The sequence below is a fragment of the Syngnathus leptorhynchus genome, chromosome 12, assembly GCF_054491065.1.
Source record: "Syngnathus leptorhynchus isolate UIUO chromosome 12, UIUO_Slep, whole genome shotgun sequence".
Taxonomy (NCBI): domain Eukaryota; kingdom Metazoa; phylum Chordata; class Actinopteri; order Syngnathiformes; family Syngnathidae; genus Syngnathus; species Syngnathus leptorhynchus.
In genome coordinates this window covers 11,173,786-11,185,261 of record NC_141206.1, presented here as the reverse complement: position 1 = coordinate 11,185,261, position 11,476 = coordinate 11,173,786, and the positions used below count along the sequence as shown (strand labels likewise).

The window sequence follows — 11,476 nt, the reverse complement described above, 5'->3', positions numbered from 1 at the left end:
CACAGTGCCCCCGTTCTCTGATAACGCCCAAGCGTTGCAGACGTCCTCCTAGGCGCGCGCGCGCTCGCGCACCCATGCTCAGTGAGGTGGTTTTTGCGCACGGAGTCCTTTAAGACGAGCGTGCCAGCGCGCGCGTGCGCACGCACGCACGCACGCTGCACACGGCAGTATTCGCACGAACCGAGCAAAGCGCGGAGCGAGCATCGGCCGAGCGGGACCCTGAACCCGATGAGCCAGCAGTGACGGCGGCCGAGCTCCGTGCGGGCCACCGGGAGGCGAGGGGCCACTCGGCTCGGTTCGGCTCTTGAATGCGCGGGCGCTCTTCCTCGGGGGACTTGTCGTCATGGTTCTGGGCAAAGTTCGGGCGGTGGCCGTGTGCTTCGACACTCTGAACGAGAGCAACCGGCCGGTGTTCTCCGGCGGGGAGCTGGTGTCCGGCCGCGTACTGGTGGAGGTGACCGGGGACGTGCGCGTCCGCAGCCTAGACGTGACAGCGCGCGGTGTGGCCAAGGTCCGCTGGACTGAGTCCCGCAACGCCGGAGCCAACACGGCCTACACGCAGAACTACAACGAGGAGGTGGAGTACCTGCACCACCGGGACACCCTCATCGGCGAGGAGCGAGGTGAGAGGCGCGCGCGCGCGCGCACGCACCATCATCATCATGATGATTATCGTAACCGTCGTCATCATCATCATCGCGCTTGGCAGCAAACAAACAAACAAAAGCAAAAGCAACAAGTGCCTCGCGTGAGCGAACGCCTCATCGTCACTTGAAAATGTTGGCAACCGAAGCACGTGCACGACACCGCACTAACTTTTTCAGCGAGCGCGCAAACGTCACACGGCAAGTGATGACAGCAGCAGCAGCAGTAGCAGCGGGAGCAGGAGCAGGAACGGGCAACTGCTTTTTGTCTGCTCCAAGCGGTTCAAACCTGATCAATTACGCTACGGCGAGCGGGAGGGAGGGAGGGAGTTAGTGCGCGCTGCCCAAAAACAAGGCATCCCAGATGAGGCTTTTAAACGGGGAATGTGAGGATTGTTGATCGCTTGAATTAGGTTTGGGGCTTCGTTCCTGACTAAGCGAAATGTGTGCTTGTTGAGCTTTGGAGAAGAACGTCCACATTTGAAACGTGGCCAATCAGCAGCACGTTCCCTGCATTGAGTTGGAAACTTGAACTGCGTTCATTGATGTCGTCAATTGGTTTCTTTTCTTTTTTTCACTTGTTTCGCATCATCAGCGGACGTCCTTGTCTGACTCTTGGGCGGCGAGTTAAGAGTTCACGCGAGGGTCTCCCTCTCCGTGCCACATGAGCGGCGGGGAGGTGGGCGGGGCCTGGGACCACTCAGCACCAATCAGGAGTGAGCTCCCCAGCCAGGCACCAATGGTGCTACGGGCGGGGCGGGGCAGGGCCGGCGAGAGAGAGGCTGCTCGGGCTGGTTCAAACTGGTCTGCTGCAGACTGGGCCAGGCCGGGCCGGGCCGCTCTGCTCGCAAGGCCGCTTGACACCACCGAGACTTCTCCCACTTCATCTCGGCGGCGCGTGCACGCTACTGGAAACAAGTGGCTGCAATTGCTTTCCATCGAGGTTAAGATGTGCTTGCCTTGGGGATGGCCCAAAAGTCACATCGAGGGCTTCAAATTCACTCGGTCGGTTCCAGAGTCAAGGCTTTCACGCGTTTATTTGCCAAATTGAATTTCAAACCAGGCAGCCTGCTTTCGGGCTTCGCCTTTCACAATGACCAACCAGGTTGGGCTTTGAGCCGAGTTGCGAGCCCGGCCGCCAAAGCCATTTGGAACCGACACGCTCTCAAACCGGCTTGTTAAGCTTTCAAGTCTAGATCACTGTCCATATGCGGATCGTCCAAGGGCCCACGGGCCAATGCGGTGGGGCGTGCTTGTCTTGGCACATGCACGGATTGCGGCCTCAACCCATTGCACCCGTCGGGAGCCTTTCCACCCCGGAAGGCGCTTTCCCATTTCTGACAATTTGCTCACCGTCCAAAGCAAAGGCTCTAATACCAGCTTGCCGTTTGTCTGGAGGGAGGGAGGGAAGGCAGGCCGGCGTACGTCAAAGTCCCATCCAGACCAACCGCCAGTTGCTTTTCTGCTCGCAGATGACGACGCGGCGGAGCGAGGCGTCACCGTGCTGCGCGGCGGCGGCGTGCACGAGTTTGCCTTCAGCTTCCACCTGCCGCAGATGTGAGTCACGCCGCCTTTTGCACAAGAATGTCAGAGCCTGCTTCAGAACCACAAACGATAGCAAACACAAGTAAAGAATTGATGGAGAACAATGAATTCCAAAAAAGGGAAACATTCGATTGCTTTTAGACCATTGGCGTGAAATGACTTGCCGCATATCTAGTCCCCCCTCTGAAAATCAAGTCTTCAAGTCCGGTTTGCCTTGCTTGATTGCGCTCACGCAGGGCGCTGGCGACCTCGTTTGAGGGCAAACACGGCAGCGTCAGGTACTGGGTGAAGGCGGAGCTGCAGCGACCGTGGATGCTACCCGTCAAGGTCAAGAAGGAGTTTGTGGTCTTTGAGCACATCGACATCAACACGCCCCTGCTGCTGGTAGGCCCCGCCCCCTCCATCAAGTCACGGGCCGGGCCGGGCCAGGTTCAAGTGCGTCTGGCTTGTGTGTCCAGGCTCCTCAGGCCGGCAGCAAGGAGAAGACTTTGTGCTGCTGGTTCTGCACGTCAGGTCCCATCTCACTCAGCGTCAAAGTGGCTCGCAAGGGCTACACGCCAGGTAGCGCTGGACTCCCTCCCTCCCGGCCGTCCCCGCCCCGCCTCACGGCCCGTCCTCCCTTTCCATCGTCACGTCCTCGCCATCCCCTCCGTCCCCCGCTCGGACTCGGCCCGGTCTCCCGACAGCCTCTCTTGCCTGCCTCTCTCCCCAGGCGACTCCATCCAGATCTTTGCCGAGGTGGAGAACTGCTCCGCCCGCGTGGTGGTGCCCAAAGCGGCGCTGTACCAGACGCAGACCTTCTTCGCCAAGGGCAAAGGCAAAGAGATCCAGCAGCTGGTGTCCGACCTGCGAGGGGAAGCCCTGGCGCAGGGCAAGAGTCAAAGCTGGGAGGGAAGGATGCTCAAGATCCCGCCCGTGTCGCCGTCCATCCTGGACTGCCCCATCATACGCGTGGAGTACGCCCTCGTGGTGAGCGCCCCCGGCCGGCCATCAACATTTGTTTGTTGGTTGATTGACCCGCCCGCCCGCCCGCCAGCCCTTTGCAATTTGAGACAGCGTCCCAAAACATGTCAATCGATACACAAACAAACAAACTGCAGCGCTACTAAGCTAGCACGACCGTACCTTTATCCTAAAACGGCTTACTTTAAGTCGAAGGCCCGGCCGGCCGGCCGGCCGGCCCCGCCCCTCCCGGTCCGGTAGGCGATCCCGTTGGATGAGTGCACCCACCCTCGTGGTTGCCAGCTGCGGCTCCTCCTTAGCAAAACATGTGTTTGGATTAGGCAAATGGCAAAAAGGAGTGGACGACCAAAGTCACAGGCATAAAACATTTCAGTCATACGTCTATTTCCCTTTCCTTTCCTTTCCTTTAGGTGTACGTGGACATTCCGGGCGGTCTCAACTTGTCACTCTCGTTACCGTTGGTCATCGGGACCATCCCGTTACACGCCGCTGCCTCCCGCACGTCCAGCATCAGCAGTCACGGTAGCGCCTCCAGCTGGATGGGCGCGGCAGAGCACCCTGAGAGTAAGTTGCCCATGCCATATCTGATGGAAAACAAAAATCCCATCACGTGTTTTCATCTCAAATGATTGGAGTGTTTTTTTAGCCCCCCCCAGCTACGGCGAGTTGGCCATCCCAGAGTCACATCGCCGCCACTTCCTGCACGCCGTCCACGAGCAGGAGCAGGAGCAGGAGCGACACGCCAGCGCCGCGCTGCTTACGTACATCACGGAGTTCCGATACCTCCCGCCTCCGCTCTACGCCGAGGTGAACACGGACGGAGGCGCTTCCTGCGTGCGCCCAAAACCAACTTTTTGCACATGCCGTGCGTGCCTGCGTGTTGCTAACACGAGTGTGTGCCCCCCCCCCCCATGCCCCATCAGGTGGACCCGTATCCTGCCCCTGCGGAGCCCGGCAGCCCCGACACGTGTCTGTCACGCTGAAGAGGTAGACTCCATCCGCCTGATTGGTAGATGGTCCTCCGTGCCGCCCCCCACTTGCCGCTGCCGCCATCTCCCTGCAAGCTCTTTGCACACATCTGCAAAGGCACCACCTGAGAGCGCCAAGACGCCCTCTGCTCTGCTCTGCTCTGCTTTGCTCTGCTCTCTCTTGTCCCCCCCGTCCCTCCCCTCACTTGGATGGGAAATCACGCGTGTGCTGGAAAACAAGAACGTGCGCGTATTTTCTAAAAGCACACAGAGCAAGTTCAAAGAACCACAAGTCGCCTATTTTGACATTTGCTCGAAGCTAAACATGATTATTCTGAGAAGACCTTTATCACGATGAGCGCGTGCGTTCCATGTCCAAAGAAGGCCCAAATGTGCAAAATGTTTACAAAAGAATTTGGTCACACGTCCTTCAAAGTTTGGGAGCTGACTCAAGTGCAATACCTTTTCATATTTTTATAGAATTGTCCTTTTCCATAGCTGTTGTGACTTTTGATAAAGACAAATAAAGTTTTATTTTATAAAAGCCTTTTCTCTTGCACAATGTGACTTGACAAGCCCAAGGGGATCAACGTACTCACTTTTCCTGTTAGCGAGGCTGACCGGACGTTCTCTGTTCCTACTTTTGAGCCCGAAAAAAAAATCGCTTACAATCGCTTGGTCTTGTTGCGTGTTGTTCGGGATGTCCGTTGTTGAGCCAGGACAGCAAATGTGTGGAGTTTCGAGTTGGCAGCAGATGAACTTCTATCTCCAGGTCAGCTTGTTTTATACTGTCCGGATAGGCCGGAACTTGTCACATGACCATTTCGTACCTGAGGCGGGAACTTGTCACATGACCGTTTCGTACTTGAATGTGGGGGGCGGCACCCCCCAGTGTGTGCGTGTGTGTTGTATTCGTGTTCTGATTGAGCAGTTATGTTTGCATGAAATGATAAAAGAATTGTACATATATGAGCATCATATTGTACACAGATTGTCCACCCTAATGGAACATGTCCGCATTGCAGTTGCTCCCTCTTCAGTACCCCTTATCAAGTGCTTAACTGAGACCGCTCATGTCCCTCCTGGTTTTTATTTATTTATTTGACCTGGTTTAGATGACAGGCCACTTCATTAGGGAAAAAGTGAAAGTGCCACACCCGCCCTCACCCCCACTTTCTGATTGGCTGTTGGATCTGTGACGTCACTCGGACAGTACAGCGCCATTTTCACGTCACTGGCCAGTCTACACGGGAGGTAGCAATGCCGAATCCAAATAAATGGCATGTTTTCGCCAGGGTCGCGGTCCTTGGGAAGCTGAGTGCTTGTCATGCAAGGCAGCCACATACATACATATGAGAAAGGACGACTTTTTTCCTTTTTCTTCAAAAGGCCCTTCCAAAAAAAAAAGTGTCCTCGTTTTCACAAACCCAAATGTGGTCATCTTACGGTTAGCATTTCAGTTGTGCTGCTAGCATTTTTCCCTAAAGTGGTTTTGAGACTAGGTCATGTGGAGGAACAGTCTTTATTTGGCAAAATAGTGTCAACCTTCAGATTGAACAAGATGAGGGGACAAGCAGAAGCTCGAGTCAGAGCCTCTTGCGGTCTTGACACTTTAATGATTCCATGAAGACCTCCACCAAAGTCGTGACATTCACACCAGATAAAAAGAAACGAGGCCTCGTTGGCTCTGCCAATGGCATTTTTTTCCCCCTGCTTTCCGTCCACTTGCATTTCCTCACACTTGCCGTCACCTCAGCCATTTTTGCTCACTTCCTGTCATCGTTGCCTTTTCTGCATACATGGCATTTGTCACATATTGACCGCAAACATGTACAAAAAAGAAACGTACCAACCACTTTTAGGAGCACACTGAAAGGGGGTGGGGGGGGGGGGTGGGGGGGGGAAGAACATCTCTTTTTCACAACAAAAAGTTGCAGTATGATGTTTTTTTGTTTTTGTTTTTTTTTTTAATTATGATTTGGACGGCTGGGGTTCCCTTGTGGATCCACTGGAGTTTTGCTTTCATTAGCACGTACGCATTAACGGACAGAAAAAAATGCAACTGTAGTGATCAGGAATGGGCTCTCTCATCGGGAGATTTGCCTTTGGGCTGACCTACCGGGGATAGCGCCGCTAAAAGTCCCCCTGTAGTGACGGCTTCCCAACGCGGCCGACAGGTGACCAGGCTAGGCCCGGCCCGGCCGTTCCCGTCGCTATCATGCGGCCCAGCCCTCCGTCAGTCGCATGCGCTTGACGGACGGGCTGGACCGCTCGTCCAGATTGGCCGCCGGCCGTAGGAGAAAGTCGCCGTCAACGGTTAGGCCGCCGCCGTCGTCGTCATACGAGCTCCCGCAGCTGGACGCGCTGCCGGCGGGCGAGCGCCCCGGGCGGGCAACCACGCGCTCTCCGGAGGGAGAGGCCGGCTCCGACTTGATGCCCGACGGGAAGTTGCCGTTGGGACACGAGTGCCTGCGAGACACAGAATAGCGCGCGAGCTGAACAAATAACATTGTCGTCCGTCCGAGCATTTGGACTTCTTCTCGCCCAGCTTCACACACTGCCGCCTTTCCATTTCAGCGCCTAAACGAAAAAACTGGGAGGAACACACTCCAGTGTCTTTTTGCTTTGGCTCACCCCATGTGAGCGAGCGGCACGCCGTGCAGCTCGCGGACCAGACGCTGCGGCCAGCCGTCGACGAGCCCGGCCGACCCGAAAGCGGTGAGGGAGGTCAGCTCGCCCGGCGTGGACAATTCTGAGAAGCGTGGAAAGGTTGCACTTCAGCTCGGGCTCGAGATGGCGCCGCCCCGCCCCGCCCCGGACCAGCCGACCCCACTCACCCGCGCCAAAGGAGCTCAGTGAGGACGGCGGGTAGCCTCCCACGGCGGCACCGGGAAGAGACGCAGACGGACTAGACAGCGTCTGCGCCGTCTGCGAGCGATTGATCCGGGCGTTCTGCGGAGACACGAAAAAAAGAATGGCGACCGTCGCTCGCGCTGTACTCTTGGCCCGTGCTGGAATCAAAACACATCAAACCAAGGAAGGGGAGGCGGACCTAAGTCGCATCTGAGCTCAAAGTTGGGCGGGCGTCGACTCTCCGTCAATTTGACTTTCGTGGCGAGAACCAAAAACGGACATGACACCGAGTGCTCGCTCACGCCGGAACGCAGCTTGGCCTCAGGCAGCAAAAAAGGAATGGAACCTTTCGCTTTGACTGAGGTGGCAGGCAGGCAGCCAAGGTAAGGATGCATTTAGAGGAAAAACACTCACCACGCTCATTTGGTCGTAGAGGCTTTGAGACACGCCCCCTGGTGACATCATGGCAGGGGCGGGGCACTGGTCGCTGTAGACGCCCTTTCCTGCGGAAAGTGGCAAAAATGGCTCGTCATCGCTTGTCGCTAAGTGGCGACGGCGGCTGACGCTGCGAGCGTTTGTCAGCTCAGAAGGGCGGGCCTCATTTTTTATTTCACTCTGAGTGACAATAGAAAGTTCAAACCGCTGACCTGCGTCTTCGCCGCCGGGGGGCCGCTGGGGGCACGTGGCCTTCCTCTGCTGGATAGGCAGCAGGTTGCGGTGGGCTGCGGCGCCCCCTATGCCGGCTTGCGGGTACAGCAGCGAGTAGGGGCCCATCTCGTAGCCGGAAGCGGGCAGACCCTGCGGTCGGTGGGTCGGGCGCATCAGACGGCAGGGCTCGTCAAAGTTGAAAGGCTTTTTTTCCACGTGGTGGCCACGACAACTCACGCAGATTGGCTGCGCGTTGAGCATCAGGTCGACGTCAGCGCCCATTTGGAGGTACTTGTCGTCCGTCTCGGGGCTCTGACCGGCAGAGTCGTCCGCCTCCACGTCGGGACTTTGGCTGCCGCTCAGGCCTTTCTTGCGCAAAGTCTGCGCACGCACGCGCACACAAAATATTCCATTTTCAAGATGCCAATACTAACTCCTTCGGAAATAGGCAACTCTTATGATCATTTTTTAACTCTTTCGATCCAATGTGATATCGATAGCTTCTAGAAAACACAACATTTTGAAAGTATTTTGGAGCTCCAAAAGAATTTCTTCTTGAAAAGACCAACAGTAGAAATGTAGCTTGAAAATGTCCCATTTCTATCCCCAAAATGTTCACGTCTTTTTCACGCACAAATTGACGCCACAGCCGCCCTTGCTATTCTTAGCCCTTGTGTTCTATTTTTAGCAAGCAACGGCGGGGAAGGAGCGCTCCCGCCCACACTTGCCATGTGTGTGCGCGCCTGCGCAACGGCAAAGACGCCACAGTCGCACCAAGCGGCGCGAGAGGCGCACAAAATGTTTCAACAAAATACTCAAGACCACGCCACGCCACGCAACCATCATCAAAGCGCAAAAGAGCACAACATGCGACAATACTACACGGCGCAAAATGACAATGTACACACACAAATGATGACAAGAGGCCCCGCCCCACATTAGACGGCATGAGGCTCACACGTATGATGTCGGCGTTGGTCCTGTTCTCGTGGGGCTCGTTGTACTCGGTGTACTTGAGCAGCACTTTGTCCATGTCTGTGCTGGCGTACTGGAAGAGTCTGTTGGCGCTGTTGAAGATGATGAGCGCGATCTCGCAGTCGCACAGCACGCTCAGCTCGTACGCCTTCTTCATCAGGCCGAACTTGCGCTTGGTGAAGGTCACCTGAGGGGGAACGGGCCGTCAGAGACGCTCAAGTCGCAACCGTTGCCCTTCAAGGGGTGCGGCCCACCGACCGAGTGAGGGAGGGAGGGAGGGGCGAGCTCCCACTGAGACATTGAGATGTGCAGACACACATGTATTTGTGCTGCCCCGCCATCAGGAAGCACATGTGCCTGCATTTCCTGTCATTACAGGAAGAGACAAACCGTTCGTTCACACTGCCAAGTTACTGTGTGTGTGTTCCATAACCCCCCCCAGACAGACACTCATGGCGTGATAGGAGCTGATGCAAAAGTCAGTGCTTTGACGTGACGGCGCTTACGTGTCGGTTGCGTTCATCCACAATGCGGGCGATCTGAATCTTCTTCCGGCCCATCTTGGATCTTTGACTCTTTTGTTTTTTTTTCTTCTCTCCCGCTCAGCTCAGCGTTCAGTGTGCCACCTCACCCGTCTGAAAGACAACAAGCGCAACAAGTTACCTCCAGAGTTGCGACGTTTACGTTGACTTCCCGAAAGGCATCCTCGCGCTTGGGGGGGAAAAGTTCACTTTTTATTTTGGGAGGCGTCTCAAAATAGCTCACAAGAGGCTTTGCTCGGCTGTCACGAATGACGATCGAGCGGCGCTGGAGGGAAACGCGCAAGCTACTCAGGCTAGCATTGATCAGATAACGACATGGAAAGAATGTCCAATGAAAACCAAACTATGACTAACGCAACACGGGGTGGATGCCAGTGCAATTGGATGATGTGAAGTTTGGAGATGGCTTAAAGGCCAACAAAGAAGCGCAAGGGGTTGTGTGATGTGATCAGCATCCTCACAGTGAAGCAACAAATTCTATTCTTCTTGCAATATTCGATCGGAAAGTGTCAAAGGTGTGCCCCCCCCCCCCCCCAAATGACGTGCGACGTCACTGCACTGGAAATGTCTCACTACTAAAAGCTTCTTTTTTGAGCGGGCAAAACGTTCCAAATTGATCGATGACAAACGCGTCTCTTTACTAACTCGCTGACGGACTAACTAAGAGTCAGTCCTCTTTGCGAGTCCAATTTGTTCCGCTCGCCACGTCCGAGTCGTGCTCCGGAGCGGCGCAAAACCAAGCCGTCTGGAAAGCTCGCAGATCAGTGCAAAACCTCCGGGATGCGAGCGACAACGGCTTATCCCTGAAGACGTGCGGGCGGGCGGGAGTCTCACCTCTGACGAGTCTTTTAGTGCAACATGACTTTCCCGTCCGTCCGTCCCGCGGCGATCCAGAGCGAGGAAGCGCGCACAAGCACCTGCACAACATACGCACGCATACACATTCTGGAAAGAGGCTAGGCCACGCACACGATTATCACGTGACTGGTGGTACGGGACAAGACAATTTCAACAGGTGAAACTGATCAACACTTTGCATTGGCGCACTCGCGCCACTCAGTGGCCACATTGTGCATAAACGCGGGCGCGCGGTACATACACTGCTGGAGGCCGCTTCATTAGGTACAGGCCGGGCCTGGCCGGGCCTAGCGATCTATTCTCGTGCACTGATTGTACTGCGTCCTAGCTAGCGAGTACTCTCCACGTTTCGACGTCATCACGAGATCAGATTGCAGCCTCCATGTGTCAAAGTCATCCGGGACGTTTTCCTCAACCAATCCGATTTGAAATTGGTATATAAGATTTGTATTGATTTATGTCCTGTGTTTGATTGGTTCTGAGCAAAATAAGTTTTGAAAGACAAGACACGAGTCAATAATTGCTAGCACTGAGCTAATTGGATCAAGCGCCCGGCGTTGAGAGGTGAAAACACAAATAGCGTTTATTTTGCTAAGTGTCAGAAAGGGACAAATAACTTGCAGTTGGCTGCTTAGGTTGCAATAGGCTCTCTTCACAATTTGCACCCACAAAATGAGGGAAAAGCACACAGAAACGTCAGCCTGCCTGGCAAACATTGTGGCCATATATGGTCTCTCTGTACCAATGAGGGAGGCGCTTTGTGCGTGCATGAATCAAAATGGCCGACTAGCTGACAGTAGGAACATTTTTAGCTAGTTTGAAAAGACCCTTTTTTTTTTTTGGAGGAGTGTGGACTCACCGCTGCGTGGTCTTCACCAGGAAGACGAGCCGCCGGGTCCAGCCGTGGGTTCCCTGTTGGATTCCTCGTCTCAAATAGATTGGCAAGCCAGACCAGCTGGCTTGAGAAGGCAAGACGCGCAAGTGGTCAGCGTTCCGAGCCCACTCGGCAGATGTAGTCCATAGTGAGTGGATAGCAACTGGCCCCTCCCTGAACGACACACCCAGTCGCACGCACGCACACACAACCCCTCCACCTCCCTGATGAGCTCACCTGTCAATGTCACTCCCGCTAAATTTAGCTGAGGTGTCACTGATGCTGTGCGTGCGTGCTTGCATTCATGCCGGTGTGTTTGTGCGTGAGCCTAAATGTGTGCGCATTATGTGAGTAAGTCTGGGTTTGTGTGTTGCACGTGCGTTGCTTTTGAATGGCGTTACAAAGTTAGCGCCGCCTTGTATGGTTACGGCGCTTTGTTTGTTGGCGCTTTGTTTGGAAAAGCCCCAGGCAGGACAGAAGAGTCGCTATCAACTTTTGTCACGCAAACGTCTGGGAGGGCTACCCGCACGCGCTTGACAAAGATTAGCGAGCAGAGCGAGCAACACTCAAAGGCCCATTTGCTCTGGGCGTTACTTTTGAGTCACG

General features: G+C 55.1%; 2 protein-coding genes and 1 long non-coding RNA gene across 5 annotated transcripts; 1 reads left to right on the top strand and 2 right to left on the bottom strand.

Moving 5' to 3' along the window:
- The first annotated feature begins 79 nt into the window (after positions 1–79).
- LOC147048534 (arrestin domain-containing protein 3-like) lies at positions 80–4,713 on the top strand. 2 transcript variants are annotated; one of them, XM_085926899.1, is made up of 8 exons: positions 80–623; positions 2,117–2,201; positions 2,426–2,573; positions 2,648–2,750; positions 2,902–3,158; positions 3,563–3,716; positions 3,799–3,959; positions 4,076–4,279. In XM_085926899.1, the coding sequence occupies exons 1-8, from the start codon at positions 344–346 to the stop codon at positions 4,133–4,135; spliced, it is 1,248 nt and encodes a 415-aa protein (XP_085783025.1). In that variant the 5' UTR covers positions 80–343; the 3' UTR covers positions 4,136–4,279. The 2 variants fall into 2 exon arrangements, with proteins under 2 accessions (XP_085783025.1, XP_085783026.1); XM_085926900.1 differs by lacking the exons at positions 2,426–2,573; positions 2,648–2,750; positions 2,902–3,158 and having other exon boundaries at positions 4,076–4,713.
- Positions 941–4,901, bottom strand: LOC147048533 (uncharacterized). The gene is made up of 4 exons (XR_015067797.1): positions 4,720–4,901; positions 3,609–3,736; positions 3,336–3,446; positions 941–2,238 (listed from the first exon to the last, which is right to left on the bottom strand). It is a non-coding gene; the product is annotated as an uncharacterized LOC147048533 (long non-coding RNA).
- An 815-nt stretch (positions 4,902–5,716) lies between these two features.
- On the bottom strand, positions 5,717–11,256 carry LOC147048532 (myocyte-specific enhancer factor 2C-like). Of its 2 annotated transcripts, XM_085927063.1 has the most exons (10): positions 10,856–11,256; positions 9,973–10,055; positions 9,103–9,231; positions 8,580–8,783; positions 7,859–8,002; positions 7,621–7,771; positions 7,388–7,476; positions 6,958–7,072; positions 6,755–6,872; positions 5,717–6,589 (listed from the first exon to the last, which is right to left on the bottom strand). In XM_085927063.1, the coding sequence occupies exons 3-10, from the start codon at positions 9,154–9,156 to the stop codon at positions 6,337–6,339; spliced, it is 1,128 nt and encodes a 375-aa protein (XP_085783189.1). In that variant the 5' UTR covers positions 9,157–9,231; positions 9,973–10,055; positions 10,856–11,256; the 3' UTR covers positions 5,717–6,336. The 2 variants fall into 2 exon arrangements, with proteins under 2 accessions (XP_085783189.1, XP_085783188.1); XM_085927062.1 differs by lacking the exon at positions 10,856–11,256 and having other exon boundaries at positions 9,973–10,294.
- Positions 11,257–11,476: the final 220 nt, after the last annotated feature.

What these genes read in the sequence shown, in the direction of transcription:
- LOC147048534 (XM_085926899.1), top strand. Translation starts at nt 344, where the DNA reads ATGGTTCTGGGCAAAGTTCGGGCGGTGGCCGTGTGCTTCGACACTCTG. An exon ending in AGCTTCCACCTGCCGCAGAT is followed by an intron (nt 2,202 to 2,425) that starts GTGAGTCACGCC and finishes GCGCTCACGCAG; the next exon opens with GGCGCTGGCGACCTCGTTTG. An exon ending in CGCCTCCGCTCTACGCCGAG is followed by an intron (nt 3,960 to 4,075) that starts GTGAACACGGAC and finishes ATGCCCCATCAG; the next exon opens with GTGGACCCGTATCCTGCCCC.
- LOC147048532 (XM_085927063.1), bottom strand. Translation starts at nt 9,156, where the DNA reads ATGGGCCGGAAGAAGATTCAGATCGCCCGCATTGTGGATGAACGCAAC. An exon ending in TGGATGAACGCAACCGACAC is followed by an intron (nt 8,784 to 9,102) that starts GTAAGCGCCGTC and finishes GTTCCCCCTCAG; the next exon opens with GTGACCTTCACCAAGCGCAA. An exon ending in TCTACGACCAAATGAGCGTG is followed by an intron (nt 7,073 to 7,387) that starts GTGAGTGTTTTT and finishes GTGTCTCCGCAG; the next exon opens with AACGCCCGGATCAATCGCTC.